This window comes from Lampris incognitus, chromosome 16 (assembly GCF_029633865.1).
Source record: "Lampris incognitus isolate fLamInc1 chromosome 16, fLamInc1.hap2, whole genome shotgun sequence".
NCBI classification, from domain to species: Eukaryota; Metazoa; Chordata; class Actinopteri; order Lampriformes; family Lampridae; genus Lampris; species Lampris incognitus.
Genome location: NC_079226.1, coordinates 28404380 through 28427194, shown reverse-complemented (window position 1 = coordinate 28427194; position 22815 = coordinate 28404380). Strand labels below are relative to the sequence as shown.

At 41.8% G+C, this 22815-nt stretch overlaps 2 protein-coding genes across 2 annotated transcripts in view; both read right to left on the bottom strand.

Annotated features, from left to right (window-relative positions):
- Positions 1–3153: 3153 nt before the first annotated feature.
- Positions 3154–6274, bottom strand: manea (mannosidase, endo-alpha). Its single transcript, XM_056295709.1, has 5 exons — positions 6022–6274; positions 5135–5758; positions 4756–4865; positions 4495–4571; positions 3154–4279 (listed from the first exon to the last, which is right to left on the bottom strand). Exons 2-5 carry the CDS (start codon positions 5664–5666, stop codon positions 3646–3648), a joined length of 1353 nt encoding a protein of 450 aa, XP_056151684.1. The 5' UTR covers positions 5667–5758; positions 6022–6274; the 3' UTR covers positions 3154–3645.
- Positions 6275–11310: 5036 nt separating this feature from the next.
- The window catches only part of LOC130126864 (serine/threonine-protein phosphatase PP1-beta catalytic subunit-like), a 29751-nt gene continuing 18246 nt past the window's right edge, over positions 11311–22815 (bottom strand). Inside the window, exons 3-8 of the mRNA XM_056296506.1 lie at positions 18949–19179; positions 18687–18791; positions 17321–17392; positions 16932–17083; positions 15925–16059; positions 11311–13357 (exon numbers count right to left, since the gene is read on the bottom strand). Of these exons, the coding sequence (XP_056152481.1) occupies positions 13253–13357; positions 15925–16059; positions 16932–17083; positions 17321–17392; positions 18687–18791; positions 18949–19179 (800 nt within the window). The 3' untranslated portion in view covers positions 11311–13252. The remainder of the gene's footprint in view (positions 13358–15924; positions 16060–16931; positions 17084–17320; positions 17393–18686; positions 18792–18948; positions 19180–22815) is intronic.

The window sequence follows — 22815 nt, the reverse complement described above, 5'->3', positions numbered from 1 at the left end:
TTCTCAGTGACTCGGTGTTCGTAAGAAGAAAAAAAAGTGCTGGTCTCAGCTGATGAGATGATGCTTTGCTCCTTAGGAGAATAATACGGGCCCTTAATCGTCTAATGAAGGGTGGACAATCTTGAGCTTTTTGGTCTTCTCGACGATGTCTCCTTTACATGAGGAGAGGAAGAACAATGGTTAGGCTAGACACTGGGGGAACATGGGGAGGTCATCCCCACTATAACATGCAAGCTATATAGATTCAAAAGACACAAATGGCATGCTGGGTACCACGTCTGGATATTAGAGGCAATACACGGGGGAGGGGGGGGGACAATACAGCACTCTAGTGCAATGTTAAATCAATGCTAAAAAAGAAACCGCTTTTCTTGAAAGATGTCTTCTGAGTTACATAAGACGTGAATCAAATGAACAGAAACCTGCCAGCAAAACATTTGTGTCATGTGTTTTTTTTTCCTAGACAAATGCCCACGTATAGTAAGAGGATGCTGCCATCTTAAGGCTGAGGAGAGAAGAATGGCCCTGTGATTTCTCCAACGTGCGACACCTGCGTGTTGCATAAGGAGGCGATAAAAGCAGATTGAGATGCCAAGTGGCAAAACAGACCTTTATAGACCCATTGCCATTCCACACACACACACCACCCTAAAAAAAAAAAAAAAAAAAAGCTTCACCGACTGTAGCTTGACCTCTGAATTTCCCCACACCATCTGTCCGGTAGGCCACAATTACAGTAAGTGACCGGCGATACATGCAGCTTTCCTGCCTTCATCTTTCCCATCCATGCAAACAGCAGTGGCTGAGGTGCGGAGTTCTGTGTTCATAAGCCACACGAACCAGGGCAAGATGAATCTAACTCCTTTTAATGGCTTATGGTATCAATACATATTTCATGTTGGCAAATCCTCTTACATTGCTGAAACATGCTCTCTGTTAACAGCGGTGATGGGCTGTGATAAGCCCCTTGCCTTACAGAAGATGCAACCCAAGCATGCATCCATATGCACTCGGTGAAAAGAAGAACAAACAACAACTTAGATGCGGAGAGGCTGCATTGTAGTTCAGAGATTAAAGTCACACTTGTGAAATATGCAGTGCATGGCAAAGTTATAGTGTCTCCATGGTGATCATGCTGGATGAGGTCAGAGGGTGACAGTCCCTACTTGCCCCGTTTTCCATAAAAAATGTCCTTAAACTGTATCTAGTCGAGTAGGACACGTGTGCAGCTCCTGGATTCATTCAGATTTTGAGATAGCAGAGACAGGAGTTATGTCAAATGCATTGTGATATATTTGGGGCATGGGGCACCGCATGGCTGAGTAGTCTGCAGTGATGCTACGTTTAAAATGACTGCAAAAAAAGGAGAAGAAGAAGAAGAGTAAAACGAAAAACACAACACAAGATTGTAGGTATCACCCCTCACAGAAAGCTGCACGCATATTTGCTACAGAGGTGTTGATAATAGGTAGGCTGTAAGGCTAATCCCATAATGGAAATCATTCACTCGTGTCCAGAAATCATCATTTCTGTGGGGTTTTTTTTTCCTCCTTCCTTTCTTTATTCTGCAGAAGAGGTGAGAGCTCGTTTTCATTTCAGCCACTGAGCATTGAAGGTCATTTTAAAACAGGGTCTACGGCTCGAAATGGGTGTCATTGGTCATGAGAGGACCTGCATTGAAGTTGATGAGGATAAAGACATGCACGAGCACAGGGACTCCTGACCAAACGCCCTTTTGCGCACCAAGGGGGGGTAAAAAAGAAACCCCGCGCTCAATATAAATAATAGCCAAGGCAGACGTGAAAACCGTATTTGCGACGAAAACCGTCAAGAGTGTGCGAAATCCAAAGCCTCGTCAAACCCGACCGGGGAACAAAAAAGAAAATCGCAGCAAATGAGAAACAAACAGATCAGTGAATAGTACCACATCATTTATGTATAATTAGCTTCACGAGGATGTGCCAGTGTAAACCCAGGTAGCTATCATTGCTCTGCCATCCATGGAGTGCAGGCGGAAAGCCCCCACACACACACACACACACACACACACACACACACACACACACACATCTCACTCACCATCTCGACAGACGTGAATCACAACAGACGTGTCTTTCCGTCGCCGCGCCGTTTCGCATCCTCACCTAAAGACACCTTGCCGAACATCGCCGGGGAGCCGAGGAGTGATGATGTGCGCACAACAGGAAATCTTCGCCGGTCGCCGAATTCGCCAGGACAGGCTCGGATGAGCCCAAATCCATCGTCCTGATTCCCGAAACTGCTACCTACCTATAGCAATGGGAGCGAATTCCCCACCACAACCGCTACCACCACCCCACCGCCGCTACCACCACCCCACCGATGCCCACCAATGCAAAGAATAATGGGGCAGATATTCTATGCGGGTGCAAAACTGGCGGCTACTCTCTTGCCCCACAAACCAAATTCATCGGGGTTTGTGCGTGCGTGTGTGTGTGAGAGAGAGAGAGAGAGAGAGAGAGAGAGAGAGAGAGAGAGAGAGAGAGAGAGAGAGAGAGAGAGAGAGAGAGAGAGAGAGAGAGAGAGAGAGAGAGAGAGAGAGAGAGAGAGAGAGAGAGAGAGAGAGAGAGAGAGAGAGAGAGAGAGAGAGAGAGAGAGAGAGAGAGAGAGAGAGGGAGAGGGAGAGGGGACGCCATGAACGCTCAGGGATGTGAGATGTGATGCGATGTGGAATAATTCCCTGCTGGCTGCCCATGCGCTACCTTGCTCTGTTTACCGACAGTGCAGCTGCGGGCTGACCGTGGAGGAATAAGGAGGCTGAGATTCGCGTCAGCTTCACATTCTCATCTAAGAGAGAAAGGAAACGTTATTTTTTTTCCCTGTAACACAAACCGGGTGGAAATAGTTTGTTGTTGCCCCCTCTGGCCAAACACACCTTCCATTTTGGTGACAGTGGTTGTGAAAAGCATGCCTGCCTGTTTGACTGTACACATAGGCTGATGGCTTTCCAGTCACTCCTGTGCTGTTCTCCAGACAAGGCTGTGTGCACATCACTGGGGACGGACGATGTTATTCCAGTATCAGGCTGCTTGAGATTCCAACCCGCATGTGCATTTTATTCGACATCCTTTTATTAATAGAGAGCTGGGCAAATGAAGCATTGACATGGTGACACCAAATTATTTTACTTATTTGTTTCTTTCCTTACACAGGGTCCAGTTTATTGACTCTTATTCAGCAGCAAATTGCATAAAGATGAAACATGCCCATGCACAGTTTAAGCTGGAAGTTGATAATGAAATTTGAAATAGTGCATAACCTGGTCATCCGCTTACATTACCCAAAATTGCATAGTACTGTGTTAACAAACAGTAGCACAATATCAGTTAACTCACTAAAGGGGGGGAAAAAGTCAACATAAATCACAACAGTGAAAAGTAAAATAATGTGACACTTGCAAAGTCATTATCAAAAGGCTTTATGTATATCCTTTGGCTTTTCTAATACTATAGTTAGTTACTATGCTGACATTTTCTGATGCATGTGTGTTCCTGAAAATTCTGAATCCGTTTTTGTGCATTGAGTGACCGGCAAAGATATTCATAATCAAGTATTTTAGGTACATTTCTATTATTCTGCAAATATCTGCTATGGTCCATCGTCAGATCAGTCTTGCCACCTGCTGCGCTCACCACCAAATATTGCTGCCCATTTGCAGGTTATCTCCAGATAAACAGCTGGCCTATTGGGCAAGTAGTCTAGATACACAGTCTGAGCTGGTTTGGGGACTGCCATTTCAATTTGAGTTCCTTCGTGCCATTCATTGAAGGATGTAATAGAGATGAAATCAGGCCTCGCCTCTAAAGCAGCACTCAGTGCTGTTTCGTAATATTTCCCATTAATGCGATTTCGAGTGTTTTTGAAGTTCCAAGGTCGAATGCTTGTATCAATGTACCCTGGGCCCACACTCGGAATGAATATCAGGTTATTGTCCTCGCAGAATGTTTTTATAGATTCCCAGTTGCGATGTGTGGACCCATAGGAAAAGCCATTTGTGGCAAAGTAGGTATAGAGTCCATCAAAACCAGCAGTCAAGATATCTCTCTTGTGTTTCTCCTCCACCAGCAGGGCGATGAAAATGGCATCATAGGGGGTATCTCGGATGCTGTTGCTCTCTGTGTGCTTTAGCAGTTTGCCCCATTGTTCAGAGTTCAGCAGGTACGAGTCATACACATAGAACAGTGGAAGGACTTTGCCAGTGTTGGTCCTGTACCTGAAAAAGGCAGGATGCTCTCCATACCTGAGGAGAGAAAAAAAATCAAATGATCGACCAAAGAAAGGAATTCAAAAAATAACCCAACTACAAAAGCTCATGAAGGATTCAGCATTGAAGCTTTTGCAGTAAATCAGTATGGTTTGTTGTTTGGAAATGAACAGTGCTTGGCTGTCTATGTTTAGTTTTGATAGTTTTGCTAATGGACTGAGAACATATGAAGAAAAAACACTGGCACTCACTTCTCAATGATGTACTTAACATGAGCGAACATTGAGGTCTCATCCCTTCCTTTGTATGGCTCAATGTGAAAAGCTACCTGATTAATGGTGAGGACATGGAGAGGCATTTAATTGCTACAATGAACTAATGTCAAATACTTCATGCAATATACATAACCAAAATATGATTCATCTGTTTAGTGGTAGAATACTTCAAGCACTTTTTCGGTTGCTTGTTACAAAAAAGTTGGCCACTAGAGTCTCTTATACCGTCATACGGACCTTAATGTAGTATTTATGTGCCACATCCAACAGCAAAGGCACCATGTCATCGGTTGGCTCTCCATTGTCATCCTTCATGCCGGGAGGGTACCAGGAAACAGCAACGACCCCTGAAAGTTGAATGCGTACTAAGTTAAACTGCGAAATGAAAAATGTAAGAGGCAGAGGAGATATTACCTCGAAAACGAATCACTGGTCTAAATATAAAGTATAATTATACTGTAGTGATAATGTAAGAGACGCAAACATGTCCTACATTATCACTATATATTATATTATTATTATATTATATTATACAATATATGTCACTATTATAGTTTGAAGAGTGACACAAACACTGGAGGAAGGCTGCGTCGTGCAGGTTCCATTTCTTCCTTACCAATAGCTGCCGTCCGCAGTTGTTGCATGTGGGCCTCTATAACAGAGGGGTCCTTGGAGCTGTAGGCCCCCAAGGCTGGGTAGAAGTTGGCCCCTACATCATCAGGTGGGCTGTATCTCCCCTGAGGGTACCCTTGAGCTACTTTGGAGTCCCAGTGGGGCAGCTGTGGGTGGTTCCAGTGAATGTACTTGCCATCAAACTTTGGGTTTCCATACCATGTGTAATAGAAGGCATGGAGGAAGTAGTTGGGAGGAGAAAACTTCCTCAGCACAGCTTCCAATTTTGCATCCTTCTCTGACTTACTGGAGTCATTCATTTTGGTCTGATCAAGCTTAGCATCACCCTTGTTGTCTCTCTTAATTTGAACGTCGTTTTGTACGACTCCCCTGACGTCTGGAAACAGCTCAACGCCGAAAGGGCTGCCAAGTGGGGAATCGTCTGGTGGGAAGGACCTTAAAACCAGCGTTATTATGAATACGAGCAATGCCAAACCAATGAATGTGATGCAAGATTTGCGCTTCAGCCTTGCCATTCTTCAGCTGGTGCTGGAGTCTATCCAAGGCCCATTTCTGACTGGTGAGGAGCTGCTGTTAGTGGCACTGGAATTTGTCCATGGTAATTTTGCTAGAATTGAAGAAATTAGATATTTCACAGAATGTTGTCAGCAGGAGAGAGAGAGAGAGAGAGAGAGAGAGAGAGAGAGAGAGAGAGCGAGAGAGAGAGAGAGAGAGGAACGATCACTGAAACAATCTAATGGTTAGCTACAACCTATTGTACACTGACGATGGTTTGACATGAATACAACTAGTCATAGATCCCACAAGTTTTTTTTTTGTTGTCTATGTAGCCTTACATAGGCCAAAAAAGTCACTCAAACTCTACTGTACCTGCACACATGTAACACCCCGATGAACTTTACACCTGTCAACAACAGCCCAGCAGACACAGGGAGGGTATGGGTTTGTTATATCAGTTTTCAATGAGACAGGCGAAACAATTGGCTCGAAAACGATCGATTCACAATTTCTGTATAACGTGACTTTATAGTCCGTCTAATTGCTAAAGAGAGTCCTCATTAATATTTTTTATCATTTGTGATGTAGAAGGCTGGAGGCAACCGTCAGCTCATCAACGAGTAGCTTCATGCTAAAACGCTAGCGCAGTTATGCATCGCAGATCTATAAGCACCATCGCGCTCTGCGATGTCTGCAATATGCCCATCATAGCACATAGAGATCTACTGTTTTGCACCGTCACCGTGACCGCTTAACAGGAATCACAATACGGTTTAGCAGGAACCCGACAGATGTCGCCCCCATTAGTTTAGGGTGACACATTACATGACGTCCGTAACGCGTTATGTGCAGACGGGTGACAAGGAAATAACTGAATGCCTTACCCCTACAGTGGGGGTGGGGGTGGGGTCCTGTTAGGGGGACTCTCTTATGCTGTGGGGGGGGGGCATTTTCCTGACATGGTTTGGTGGCACGGTGGCGCAGTGGTTAGCGCGGTCGCCTCACAGCAAGAAGATCCTGGGTTCGAGCCCCGGGGTAATCCAACCTTGGGGGTGGTCCCGGTTCGTCTTCTGTGCGGAGTTTGCATGTTCTCCCCGTGTCTGCGTGGGTTTCCTCCGGGGTTACAGTTTCCTCCCACAGTCCAAAGACATGTAGGTCAGGTAAATCGGCCGTACTAAATTGTCCTTGTAAGTGTGTGTGTGTGGGCCCTGTGTGAGATGGCCTGGCAGCCTATCCAGGGTGTCTCCCTGCCTGTTGCCCAATGACTGCTGGGACAGGCTCCAGCATCCCCGCGACCCTGAGAGCAGGATAAGTGGTTCGGATAATGGATGGTTTGGGTGAGTCGACTTGTCTCCTTGGACGGAAGGGTCACTGTAAATCAATACAAAATTATTCTGTGTGATCACCTTTATCCTATGATGAAACATTTCTATCCTGATGGGAGTGGTCTCTTCCAGGATGACATCCACAGGGCAGGAGGAGGAGTCACTGTATGGTTTGAAAGGTATGAACATATACTATGGCCTTCAGTCCCCAGATCTCAACTCAATTGAACACCAGCACTTTTGGAAGAATGGTGTCCATCCCCCCAGCAGAGTTCAGAGACTTGTAGAATCTATGACCAGGAGCGTCGAAACTGTTTTGGAGGCTCGTGGTGGCCCAACACCGTACGAAGACATTTTATGTTGGCTTTTCATTTCATTTGTCACTTGTATGGATTTCAGTGGAGGGTGCTGGTTTTTCCATTTGTTTTTGAAATTCTAAATTCAAATGCTAGAAATTATTCAATGCATGTCAATGACTAACATCAGCTACGTGCTCACACTATTAGAATTGAATAGAATCACTGTATTTTTTCTAAAGGAAACTTAAAATGTAGTAGCGAGTTTGAATCAGATAAACAAAATATGCTAATAAATTACACAAATATATTCTAATTATACATTTCAATTCTCATATGTAAATGTTTATACAAATAAAGTATACAAATACATTAATATATATGCATTTATACTTTTATGCTAACATATTATACTAATAAGCCCTGTGATGGCCTATCGGCCTGTCCAGGGTGTCTCCCTGCCTGCCGCCCAATGACTGCTGGGATAGGCTCCAGCATCCCCGCGACCCTGACAGCAGGATAAGCAGTTTGGATAATGGATGGTTGGCTATATATACTAATATACAGTACTACTAATATACCTTACTACTATTATACTGCTGAAATATACTAATTTAGTAATACTCTATAGAAATATAGTCAGGTGCATAAATATTTTAACGTTGACAAAGTTATTGCATATTGGAGTTGAATTAGATGATGAATATGAGGCCAAAGTACACTTCCACCTTTAATTTGAGGGCATTTGCATGCAAATCGGGTGAACGGTCTAGGAATTAGAGCACTTTTTACATGTGCCCCCCCCTTCCCTTTAAGGGATCAAATATAATTGGACAACTGGCTGCTCAGCTGTTCCACGGCCAGGTGTGTTATTCCCTCACTATTTCATCTACATGTAAGCAGATAAATGGTCTAGAGTTAATTTCAAGTGTTGCATTTGCATGTGGAATCTGTTGCTGTTAACTCTCAATACGAAGCCCAAAGAGCTGTCACCGCATGATGCAAGCCATCATCAGGATGACCAATCAAAACAAACCCATCAGAGAGAGAGCGAGAGTGAGAGATTTTTTTAGAATTTTAAAACCAATCTTTATTTAACATAATTTTTTAGACAAATTAAACAACAAATTTAACAAAATTATTTAACAAAAAGACAACATGAACAAAGAAAAAAGACAGCAAGAGAGAGACAGAGAGGAGGCCCCTCAGCCAGTTGGTCCTGAGGCTCAGCGCAGCCAACAGCACAAAGCATCAGCACAGCCCTCACACAATCTGGCCCAACCAAATTATAGCTCAAGAAAAGGAAAATTACATTAACCATTGGCCATCTATCACAAAAACTCAAAGCAAACTTCAATGCCATTTGCCTCTAAACAGACAGTACACCATGGCAGACTATCTGACTACCATGACTGATCAGAAACTGAGAAAGACATTAACTATGTAGACTCAGTGATCACAGCTTGGCCATAGAGACTGGCCGACACAGGCAACAACAAAAAAAGTGTGCCGGTCACTGCACTAGCACCTCTTTTGTTCAGGGGAGGGGGAACCCGGGGGAGAATAGCGTGATCCTCCCACATGCTACATCCCCCTGGTGAAACACCTCACTGTCAGGTGAAAAGAAGCAGCTGGCGACGCCGCATGTATTGGAGGAGGCATGTTGTAGTCTGCAGCCCTCCCTTGATCAGCAGAGGGGGTGGAGCAGCAGCCGGGACAGCTCAAAAGAGTGGGGTAATTGGCTGGATACAATTGGGGAGAAAAAAAAATGTATGTATTCTGGAAGACCACTGGAGCTCAGGAACACCAAAAGGCCTGGAAGACCACTGAAAACAACTGTGATGACAGAAGAATTCTTTCCATGGTGAGGAACAACCCCCCTCACAACAGTGGGCCAAATCAGAGGGTTTCCCACAAGATTTACCCAATTGGTAAACCTCAAAAACAGGAAGATCAGATTAGAGTTCGCCATAAAACATCTAAAAAAAAAGCCTGTACAGTTCTGGAACTTAAAATGCAGTAGCCAGTTTGAAGCAGATTAACAAAATATGCTATTATACAAATATACTCTAATGATAAATTAGATAGGCTCCAGCATCCCCACGACCCTGACAGCAGGATAAGCAGTTTGGATAATGGACGGATGGCAATATATATTAATATACAGCACTACTAATATACCTTATTACTACTACTATACTGCTGCAATATACTAATTTAGTAATACTCTATAGAAATATACAGTCAGGTGCATAAATATTTGGACATTGACAAAGTTATTGCATATTGGAGTTCTGATGACAGAAGAATTCTTTCCATGGTGAGGAACAACCCCCCTCATAAAAGCGGGCCAAATCAGAGAGTTTCCCACAAGATTTACACAATTGGTAAACCTCAACAACAGGAAGACTAGATAAGAGTTCGCCATAAAACATCTACAAAAAGCCTGTACAGTTCTGAAACTTAAAATGCTATGGACAGATGAGACAAAGATCCACTTGTACCAGAATGATGGGAAGAGTATGGAGAAGGAAAAGAACTGCTCATGATCTGAGGCATACCACCTCATCTGTGTAGCACTGTGGAGGTAGTGTTATGCCATGGGCATGTATGGCTGCCAATGGAACTGGTTCCCTTGTATTTATTGATGATGTGACTGCTGACAAAAGCAGCAGGATGAATTCTGGAGTGTGTAGTGCTACATTATCTGTTCAGATTCAGCCAAATGCTTCAAAACTCATTGGACGACACTTTATGGTGCAGATGGACAATGACCGCAAGCATACTGTGAAAGCAACCTAGGACTTTTTTAAGGTGTATAAGTGGAATGTTCTGCAATGCCCGAGTCAATCACCTGACCTGAATTCAATTGAGCATGCATTCCACTTGCTGAAGGCCAAACGGCCCAAGAACAAGCAGGAACTGGAGACTGCTGCAGTAAACGCCCGGCAAGGATCTGCAACCAAGTATTAAAATTATTTTATTATAATGGTAGTTTGTGCAATTACTTGAGCATCTAAAATTGGGGGGCAATGTATAAAAATGGTTGTAATTCCTGCATGGTTCATACAATACTTTTGACAAAACCCTTAAAGCTGAGAGTCTACACTTAAAGAACATCGTTTTATTTTAAATCCACTGTGGTGGGGTAGAGCCAAAATAATGAACATTTTCACTGTCCAAATACTTACGGCCCTGACTGTACGGAAAACCCACTGCCCCACAGGAGGGTTCTCTTACCCTCCTGACTGCACCTTGGAAGAAAGCTGAGCTCAAATGAAGCTCAAACAGTGAATGTGCAGCTGAGAAGTGAAAGGCTTACAAGACCATCATGTAAACCTATCTAATGTCTTTATGACTCGATTTCAAGTCATACAGTGTCATCCTCTTCACATGAGACTCTTTCACACTTTTTTGAAAACATTTTCTATCAGTTTTGGGTCGTTTGTATAACCTCATTCGTTGTATGTTTAACCTTACCCTCTTCTCCATCTATTCCAAGGCAGAGTTTATGCAGGCGAGCAGCATCCAGGCCTCAGGCTTGGCTGCCATTGCTTCATCATCTTCATCCTCCCAGGCCCCAGGCTTGGCTGCCATTGCTTCATCATCTTCATCCTCTTGGTGTCCAGGATAATATTGTAGATCATCCTAACATAGAACCTGTGTGATCTCCATATGGGCTTGCCTTGTTTCTTGTTTCTGCTGACCTACTGAGTATAAGTGGGGCCATTGCAAAGAGCAAATATTGAATACAACGGGGTCTCTGGGGTAGCAAAAAGATTATCCAATCAGTATGAAATGACTTTAAAGTTCAAACATGGCCACCCAAGCTGAAGGGACAAATAAATAAAAGATCCTCCTTTTCAGCATTATCTGTTAGCAAGGCGAGATTCACGAGCCGCATCATTTCAGTCAATACGTCCATGGCCGAGTATAATGGCTGAATTATCCTATCAAAGGTAGCCCATGTGTGGCCCTTACTTGCTTCATTCCTGCAGACAGTGTCAAGTAGTTCCTTTCCATTTACGACAACATTTCCAGTTTCATCCATTTTATTGAATTCAGAGACTTTAAAACCAACTTATACAAACTGTAAAATAACTTTTGGAAACACCTCAGTTTTTTTTCCATCTCTATCATTATTAGGAAATAAATTAAGTGACTATTCAGTAAACAATGTGAATAGGGTACATAGAAATACAACAGAAAGAATACAACAAAGAGCAAAAGTAAATAGAGGCAACTGTTAAAAAAAAAAAAAAAGAAAGAAAGAAAAGTCAACTGCTCTAACATTTGCAGCGGACAGAACTTTAATGCCAGCCAGTAGAATACACATATCAGTTACCTGCTGGTAGTAACGGTCTTACATTGGCATTTTAATCAAAAGCTCAACCTGATCAGTCTACTTTGACGTTTAAGTTAAGACTTGTGTACTGGCAATTTCTATACACCAGGTGGCATTACTATCACACTAATACCATAGTAATGCCAAGGCCACCTTCTGTCTTTTACCAAATTCTTGCTTTGTATCTGAACAAACTGGGGGAGAAAAAGGGGATGTTTAGCACATTTCCCTGTGACTCCTCAAATCGGCCAACATCCCATTCGCTTTTGTGTTACTCCATTTCCGTTTCAGAGCTTGCTGGCTATATGTCCCATGTATGTAGTGCAAAATGTAGGATATTGCAGATTTATTTTGAAGCTTGCATTTTAATTTTTGCTATTTATGCATTTTGTACACCTCAGGAACTTAGCTAAGGTACAACCTTGCAGCACATGCTATACTGTTTATTCTATTTTCATGGGATTCACTACAAGAGCCAGACTAATAAAGGCAACTCAATATTATTAGCAGGTATTCAATTTAGCCAGTCTCGGTTCACACCAATGACATATTAACCACAAAGAACTGGCTGACTTATATAAGGAAAAGAGCCCCCACAGGGTTCAAACTTTTTCAAGGACACAGCCTGCTTGAAATGACACAAAGTTTTTTGATTCTGATCTTTGACTCTGAATCAGGTGGATTTTATGTGGGGACAATTATATTGAATAGAACTAATAAACAGATATGGGAGAGCGTCATTTGCACCTCTGTGTGAGAAGTGGCATGTGCTTGTGTAGATGTGGTATCCAGGCACAGTGAGGCATGAGAGAGTGGGGAGTCTGTGTCCACTGGGAGCTGTTTCTGTGTAAGTGCATCTACGCTGCCAGCAGCATCAGATCAAATCTGTGTGGTTCATTCAAGCTCATCTTTGTTCACATCTGTTCCTCAAATTGGGGGAGGAGCATTTTTCCCCAATGGCTGAGTGTTTCAAAAATATGTCCAACACTACACAAACAATCACCAGCGCATGCACATACACTCATACATTCTACTACGTACACGCGCTATGATGTGTTTGAGCTGTGAGCAATGTCAGAACTGTTAGAGGTGTTCATGTGTGTGTGTGTGTGTGTGTGTGTGTGTGTGTGTGTGTGTGTGTGTGTATACGAGCTGAGTGACGCGGTGTCTCAGTTGACTGAAATTCAAATTATGAGGAGAGTTCTCGCTTTTTTTTTTCTTTTTTTTTTTGGAGAGGGATTGAGCCAAAACAAATTTTAATATCCATTTTGTTTTCGATCAAGAATTCCTCGGACTCGTTCCCTCTCCTCTTTCATAGAGGAGGTGTTTCCATACAAACAACACAGAACCTTAGAGAACCTCAAATGACACTGCAAGTAAAACCACAAGTAGAATATTTGTTAATAATTATCAAAAATACCAATAAACAGGCAAAAAAATAATACATCAATTGGTCACAGCAAACTTATATACACATACATATTAAGAAAAGAGCTGTCAGTGGAGCTGGGATGGGGACACTGGGGCAATGAATAGGCCCTGTATTATCGCTATACAGGGGAGTTACTGGGGTTGCAGTGATGGACAGACTGAGAATAGGTTGGGGAAAGAGGAAAGGCAGAGGAAAAATGGCATGTTCACCTCTTCTTAGGGGCTTGGGCAGTGCGGGGCGGGGTGACGGGGCGACCAGAATTGACGCCACCATACTGGTACTTAGCCTTCTTCTCTGAGGGCTTTAGGATCTTGAAATGGAAGAGAGCGAGAGAGAAAGTGAGATATAAGGAGCATGCTCTTTGCCACCGTCTATGGTGCATGAGCTGGTTGACCAGCAGAAATCATTCTTCATAAAACCTGATGGAACAACAAGAAGCGGGTAGCCCTGTTATAATGGAAATGCAAATCCCAGCTGCGCTGGGCTGACATTCTGAATCAAACTGAGTCAAGCAAAGCCAGCACATGTGTATGGAAAAGTGGCTTAAGAACATCAAAATGAATTTTGTGAAAAGCATTCTACCTCTATGGTCTTGGTCCAATTAGATGACAGAATAGCTACAGCTTTGGATAAAGAATTCACAATTGGAGTATTTATTGACTTGTCAAAAGCTTTTGATGTAGATCATATTATTAAATAATCTACAAGCTCATGGTGTTATTAGTATTGAACATAATTGGTTTAAAAGCTACCTGGTTAACAGGAAACAATGTGTCATTTCGAATGGAACTAACTCATCACACATATTAGGTCCTCTTTTACTTCTTATATGCATCAGTGATTTGGGTTGGTATCAAAAGAAGTGGTCTTCATTTTATATGCTGATGACACTAATATTTTTCTTACAGATAAAGAGGAACATAGGTTGATAACCCGCATTAACAATGTTCTCGAAAGGATAGATATCTGGTTCAAATGCAAAAAATTATCTTAATGTTCTAAAGAATACTTATATGATATTCAAGCCTAAAAATAGAACCCTATCAGATCATCTTCAACCCATTATCACAGCTAATAATGCACTTGAATGTTTCCCATGTTAAAATGTCTTCATGTATGTTCAATAATCCAGGTAAGAAAATCACAGAAAGTTGAATCAGTTCAGCTAGACACAACGTTTATTGAAACGAGAAAGGTTTCATCACTCATCTAAGTGACTTCTTCAGTCTCAACTGACTGCAGGTATCCCCCTACCCTTATAAACAATACAGTAGCATAACGACCAAAGACAACGATCGGTTTCATATGCAAATTGCCATGACCATTAACTAGAGTTTCAAAGGCAAGGGTGTACTATTTACATTTGGGATTGGGATTTGGGAATGTTTGCAATCACAGCATTGGAAAATGGTAACAGATGTACTCTTAGGTTTAATCATTAATGATCAGCTTAATTGGAAAAACACATCTCTTATGTGTCCAATAAAGTTGCAAAGAATATTGGTATTTTATAGAGATTAAGACATATTTGTCAAGAAAAAAAACTCGATCTATATTATTCTATGATTTATACTTTCATTTATTATGGCAATATAATATGGGCAAGCACATGTAAAACCAGTCTCGATTCCATCTTTTTATTACAAAAAGAAATTGGAATGGTCACCAACTCTAGCTGAAATGCTCCTACTGGCCCATTATTTCAAACCCTGGCAATATTAAATATATTTGACATAAATAAATTCCATATTGGTACTTTTGTCTTTCAATTTCTTAACATTTCATTTCGTGTTTCTTTTCAGTTCGTTTGTAACTAGGTCTCAGATCTACTGTTATCACATCAGACCTGTTGATCTTTACACAGTCAGTTCTACAGAACTAGACTTGGCCAGTTTTCAATCAGGTATAGTCCAGTCTTATGGAACAGCTTTTCTGCCTCGGTTTGCAGCTACTCCTCATTTCAGATTTAAAAAAAAGATCTTAAAACAGCTGTTTAATATGTAAATGTGATATAACAGTGCATGAAAGCAGTGCAGATACATTTATTGCAATCCTTGTATTTATTTATTTATTCTTCCTTGGTTTTTTGTTTTTCTTGTTTGAAAATTCTATTTTTTTTCTCTATTTTACATATTTTAAAAAATTACATATTTTTAAAATATCTGTCTGTAAATTTCTGGCAAGCATATACAGCTGGCTATTTCAATGTTAGGTGGGTTCTTTTAACAAGCCCTCAGGGTTTTTTTCCTGCCACCTATGCATTTATTATGTTATTTATATTACTTCCATTTTGTTATATGCACAAATAAGAACTAAGAACTATAGAACTAAGAAATACGTGTGTCTGAGGCAAAGTGTTAAGGGTGCTATATAATATGAGATTTAGAACATTAATATAGCAATAAACAGTTATTTGCTATGTAAAGCGATAGTGGAGTAATGATGTCCTGAGCAGAGAATGAAGTCACACTCCCTCTGTGTGCTGTAATCTGAGCTTCTCTGTTCTTTGTTTTGGAAACCAGTCTGGCCACGTGTGCATGTTAGTGCACATGAGGTAGCTAGCATTAGCAGGCTAGCCAGCAAGCTAATAATTACATTACATAGTCACTCAGTAGATTGAAGAAATAGCTCCCTACCAAGCTGAATACGTTACTAATGTTAACAAAATAACTCTATACTGTAAAAATTGATATTTCAACCAACAAAATAATAGCCAAGAACACAAAGGTAGGGGTGCAAAGGGAGGGCAGTTGATTTGTTTTGGTCTTCAATTTTGAGAACCAACAATGTTTATGAACAGAATGTAGTTATGAATGTTGAAGACTTCCACTGCAAGTATACACGTTTAAGTTTTTTTGTGTGTGTAGTTGTATCTACCTGGAAAGAGCACATGAGGGACTCATCAACACTCATCATTCCGCCCGCATTATCAAACTCCCCACAGTAGTTCGGAGCAGAGAACAGCGTGACCAGTTGGCGTTTGGCAAAGAACTCATATCCATCCTCCACAACCTGCGTGAGAACAGGTAAGATTAAACCACGGCCACAGCGTTTAATGTAGAGACCTAATTTCACTGAGCCAACCTGCCCTTCACAAAACCCATCTGCCAGCAGAGCTTTTCAAAATCCCATGTCTGCATCAATGTTAGAAATACCCGATAGAAAACCAAAATCAGCTCAGCTAAAGTGACAGTCAACACTCAATAATTATCAGTGACCATCAGTTAACTATTTCTATGGTATTATACTGAGTTTTTTGTTGTGCATAGTGAAGGTTATGAATAATGCACGTTTTCATGCATTATAAACAAACATGAACTGTTCTAACAACAAATCTAACTAAATGAATAGAACTAATTACATAATTAAGAAAGAATAGAAAATGATGTTAAGTGAAGAACGCTATTTTCTGCACGTGACTTTGCTTGACAAACTATGCATTGGTTATTCTATTTAATAAGCAGACACTTCACACTATTATCAGAGAGAAGGATGTGTATGAAGACAGGAGAGGGGAACTGCAGGATTAAGGTGGGGCTGGGTTGCTCCACTGGGGCCAGTAATGTGTGAGTTGGCAATTAAGCACTCGGGGTTTTTATGTCAACCACAGCCATTACTCATGAAGAGGGAGAATAGAGCCTGAGAGTGGAATTCGAAAAAACTATCAAAACTGTAACTAATGTGGCAGTTAATTTTTGAAAATTAAAGAGCAAGAATCAGGCTTGTAAAAAGAAAACTAGATCTGCTATCGACATTGGTTAGCAAACTATTTTAAGACCTTGACATCCACCCACTGTGTTTACACTTCATAGACTCATCCATATCCATTTCACCTCACCTTACCATATCTGCAAATCTGCTTATCAGTGTTTTGCCCTCGTTACCTGATGGGCTCGGCAGATGAGGTCCAGGTCATGGCGGTTGAGGAACTTGCTGACCACATCGGCCCCAAAGGTGAAGGAGACGCCGCGGTCGTTCTCCCCCCAGCCCTGCACATCTTTGTCTGGGTCCGACCACAGCAGGTCACACAGCAGACCTGGGAGATGTAAAGCAAACACATGATGGAACAAACAAATGAAGCAGGAAAGAATTGAGGGATGAGAGATAATGAGGTGTAAGAATTCGTGAGAGATTTGACTGCCCTCTTTGCTGATGGATGTACTGCTGCAAATACTTTTCAGACAAAGGAAAAAGACAGGCTGTGTTAATTCAAATTAAAATATTAGAAAGAAAATCATCATGAAACAAATATTCAGTATTAATGAGTGCACACCTGTATCTGGCACATCTGTTGGCCTCATAATCCTGCGGATCTGTTCCATTGACTGTAAATCAGGCGACAGGCCTGAAATGGGAAATATGTTGCTTGTTAAGATTACAGTGCTGCCGTTTCCTTGGATGGTATTTTATAATGATAAGTGTATTAAAAAGTAGGGCTACATGATATTGAAAAAAAAACTCATATTTTTTTTCTGCGATATATACTGCAATATGAAAAAAAAATACAGGAATTTTCACCAGATGACTTTGGGGTGATTTTGTAGGGGAGTTTCTGGGAAATTGTGAAAAGTGAGCAGTGCCTTTTTTTCGCCATTTGTACGGGAAGAGGAGGAGATGGAAGCAGAGCTACGGCCAAGAATAGTGATGCGTGGATCAGCTCTGATATCATCCGAATCGGCATATACACAGAAATCATCCACCTTCCACCCACCCGAACGAATTATTTTCTCCAATTCAGAGACCTGCACCCACTCACACATTGCCATTATTTCTCAGTGGGTTATATGCAAGCATGATGATATGGTAACATATTACACCATGTTTGAGGTACCAGTTTTGTGGCTATCGTATACATACAGCACTTCACATGGGTAACTATTTCACTGAATCACTCCCACACGGAATTCTTCTGCCCTTTTTTTTTTGTTTTCAATTCTCATTGTTTAATTCTCTGTCGGATCTTTTTTGCATTCATTGCTGTTTAAGACAAATGGACGCCGCAATTGGTGCACTGAGAGTCTGGTCTGTAAATTCGTACCTGACAAAAAAATTAAGCTTCAACTATATTCACATTTTAAAGAATTTAATTAATATTTTCCTCAGGATCCGCAGTGGTGTAGCAGTCTAAGTATCAGCTTTGTGTCGATGCAGTTGCCCACAGGGAACCGGGGTTCGCGCCTTGGTCTCGTCAGATCCTATGGCCGGATTTGATGAAGCAGCAATAATTGGCAGCGCTGACTTCGGGGGGGGGCGGAGTCGGCTTGCATTCGTTACATGAATGCGTCTCTGTGCGTGTCGGCAAAAGCAGTGGTTCAGCCTGGATTCGCCTTGTCACAAAAGTGGTGAGGCGTCTCCTTCGAGACTGCCGGCCGGAGAGATGCAGTTGGTGAACGCATGCAGTAGGAGGGTGGGTGTTTGAACTAGAATTGTTGAGTTAATTTGCCTTACTTTTCACCGCATATCCTGCTATGACTATTGTGTATGCACACATTACAATGACAATAGGGAAAAGGATAATAGGGTTCGTCACTTTTTAATAGGGCTACACGATATTGTGCACCCCTATTAAAAAGTGTCCATATTTATGATTTGGACAAACAAGCAACTGAGACATTAGACACTCAGTTTCGTTTGCTCACCTCCGTGGCAACAGAAGATCTTCTCATCAATAATTGCGGCTATCGGGAGGCAGTTAAAGCAGTCTGTGAAGGTCTTCCACAACTTGATGTTGAATCTGCGCTTACCTGATTTAATATACAAAGACACACAATCAAAACCAATTCAATGCTTATTTTTCTTTGCTCAGGTCATTTTCTTGTGTGTATTGTGAAACATGAGAGTAGCGCATCAACTGAGGCCTATCAGTGTTGTGGATGGGTGGGTACGTTGGTGTCTGCTCACACTCGTCGTAGAAGCCGTAGATGCGGTTAATGGAGGCACACTCGTGGTTCCCCCTGAGCAGGAAAAAATTCTCCGGGTACTTGATCTTATAGGCCAACAGCAGGCAGATGGTCTCTAAGGACTGCTTCCCTCTGTCCACGTAGTCCCCCAGGAAGAGGTAGTTGGCCTCTGGGGGGAAGCCGCCATATTCAAACAGCCTCAGCAGGTCTGTGTACTGCCCATGGATATCGCCTGCAGAGGAAGGGGGCAGGAAGGGAGGGGCAAGAATTAACATGGCAGTTAAAAAGGTGTGGAGAAGAGGACAAAATGAGAGCACGGAAAGGGGAGATGCAGCGACACAATCAGCTGCTGCTGAAAGAGGAAAAGAGACAAGAGGAAGACAAAAATACCGCTGGAGCAAAAGCAGGGTAGGGAGAGGTCATTAAAAGGACCTAGCCTAGATAAGATAGGGGAGGAGAACAGAATCCTGCAGTGTGTACCCAAAAGGAGGAAGGGGAGGCAGAGGTCACACACAGACACAAAGGACAGAGTCAAAGCAACTAAAGGGATTCACACAAAGGGAGAGACATTTTCCTTGTTGCTCTTTTCCACTGAACTCGTTCTCTCCTGCCTCACATTCCCCAGTACATCCACACACACACCTCCCCCTCTCTTTATATCAATCTTGACTCTCAGTGTACTGCAGGACATGTGGGTTGGTGAGGATAAATGCCTGCATGACTCTATAGGGTCTGCATCTGCGAGCTCAAGGACACACACACAAAAGCAGAAATGAGCCATTGCTACAGCGACCAGATCAGTGCCAAGGCTCAAGGGAAATGAGCTAGGAGGGAAAGAAGACCGACGATCCAGGTTAATCACACGCACACATACTCTAATGTGGGGGCACACACACACACACACACACACACACACACACACACACACACACACACACACACACACAATTCCTAACAACCTTCAGTATGACCTCAGACCACGCCCTCCCCTCCACAACATCAGCCAGCTTGTGTCTGAAGTGGGGGCTCTCTTACCAGAACAGGGATGAACCCTTTCTAACCCAGCCAAGCCCTGTTTCATTTATAACTCCTTGCAACGACTAAAGAGTTGCTCTAATTTGGGCTAAGTGCTGAACACAAGTGACGACTACCGAGAGCCTCGCTAGATGCACACAGACAAAATAATAATATTGATAATAACCATAATTAGGGGTGGGCGATATGGACAAATCAAATATGAAATTTTTGACTAAATACCTTGACTACCTCGATATCGATATTTTGACGATATTGTAAAGATGAATATTGGTGCTCTCAAAAATATTTACATCATGACATTTTTGATAAACACTCATTAGTAATATGGATATGATGTCCAAACAGGTAGAGACAAATAATATAACAGCTAGAACAGTCTAATCATTGCATCCCTTTATTGTAATGCAGCCTTTAAAACCAGGAAAATAAAACACATATTTAGGGATGTAACGATAGACTCAATTCACGTTTCAATACAATTCACAATACTGGGTTCACAATACAATTTTCTCACAATTTTTTTTTTTTTTTGTGGACGGATTGAGATTAAAGACAAGTTGTGACTGAAAAAGATTCCTTTGACAAAAATCTACAAAATATATTTTCTCTCATCTTCCTTTTTTATATCTAGTGTATAAACCATGCAAAACTTAAAATGTCCTTTTCTTTGTAAAAGTGAACCTGAAAATATCTTGTTTTAAATAACAAAAAAAAACTAAATCGAATTTTAAAACAAAACCCAAATTAAATAAATAAATGGATAACTCAAAGTCTTGACGCATGCTCACTAATCCATGTAAGAAAATCACAGAAGGTTGAATCAGTTCATCTGGATACGTTTATTGACAGATACATTTCATCACTCATCTAAGTGACCTCTTCAATGTAAACTGACTGCAGGTATCCCCACCCTTATAAACAATACAATTGCATAACGACCGAAACCAACGACCAGTTTCATATGCAAATATTGGCGTGAGAGTTTCAATGGCCATGTGTACTATTCACAGAGGTTATGGGAATGTTTGCAATTACAGCATTGTAAAATGGCAACAGGTGGACTCTTAGCCCCCCCCCCCCCCCCCGGTACAGGGATGGTAGTTCCCTCTTAACATAGATGGCCTTGGTTAAGTGTGGTTATCCTAACTGGGCATTTGTCAAAGCCAGGAAGATGCCCAAACAGCGCACTAGCCAATCGAAGAGAGAAGGACAATAGCTGCCTAAGCATAAGCATAAACCAGTGGTGATTCCGTATGTGGCTTGAGTGTCGGAAATGCTGAGACGCGTATTTTCCAAACACCATGTCTCAGTTGCTTTCAAACCCCAATACATGCTGCACCAGAAGTTGGTCCAGCCAAAGGATAGGGTCCCCTGGCACAAACAGAGCAATATAGTGTATGCGGTTAAGTGCCAGGAGGATTACCATGACTTATACATCGGGGAAACTAAATAGACACTGGCCAAGAGAATGGCACAACACAGGAGAGCTAACACGTCAGGCCAGGACTCCGCAGTCTACACCCTTCTACAGGCCAGTGGCCACTCTTTCAAGGATGAGGATGTGCACATCCCTTGATAGGGAGGAACACTGGTTTGAATGGGGAGTCAAAGAGACCATCTATGTTAAGAGGGACGACCATCCCTGAACCGGGGGGGGGGGGGGGGGGGCTACGAGTACATCCGTCACCATCTTAAATGCTGTGATTGCAAACATTCTCAAATCCTCTGTGAATAATAAACATGGCCATTCAAACTTTAGTTAATGGTCACACCCATATTTGCATACGAAACCTGCCATTGCATTCCGTCGATATCTATCTATTGCCATTTTACAATGCTGTGATAGCAAACATTCCCGAATCCTCTGTGAATAGCACATATGGCAGTTGAAACTCTAGTTAATAATCACGCCCAGATTTGCATATGAAACTGTACGTTGATTTCGGTCTTTATGCAACTGTATTGTTTATAAGGGATGGGGGATACCTGCGGTCGGTTTAGACTAAAGATTTCACTTAGTTGAGTGATGAAATGTATCTGTCAAATGTATCAAAATGAACTGATTCAACCTTCTTTGGATACCGATAAAGAAAATCTCTTCAAATAAAAAAACTAAGGCTTGGCCCCTGTTCCTAGCTTAAAATTTATATATTTTTAAGGGATATCAGCATATCTACATTTTCAGGCAGAAGCTGAGAAATATGGGCATTGACAATGTCCCACCTGAGGTCATAGATGTATAGATAGACGCCGCATTGTCCGCTGGATCGTACGTCAAACGATTCGCTGAAATCGGCCGAGAAAACGTTATAGCGGTTTTGATCCAGAAAAAACGCAGTTCCCGTTTTCTTATATTTGTTTACAGTCCAGTCTTGCCCGTTCCAATATGGGAGTGACGTTGATTTATCGAAGCAACAAGCCGAATCGGCCAGTGTATGTCTACATACACTGTCTATGTCTGCGCTGTCTTTGCAGCTTTTTTTTTAACTTTATTCAACAAGACAATGTACATATTATGTCAGGTACAAACAAGAACACACAACACAGGAGAGCTGATAACATAAAAAAAAAATCAATATATATGAGATGAATGACATTCTAAATAAGTTGAAAATTAAATAATTATAGTAACAATACACAAATATAAATCTTTGTATATAAATATAAAATTTGACATCAGGGTGTTTCATCAAATATGTTTCTGTAACATTCTAAGAACCTGTTACTGTTTCTGTTGTAAGAGCAACAGAGTTAAGCACTGAGTTAAATTCAATCAAAAAAAGAGGGAAAGATGGTTGTGAACCTAAAAACTTCTGTTTATGAATACAGA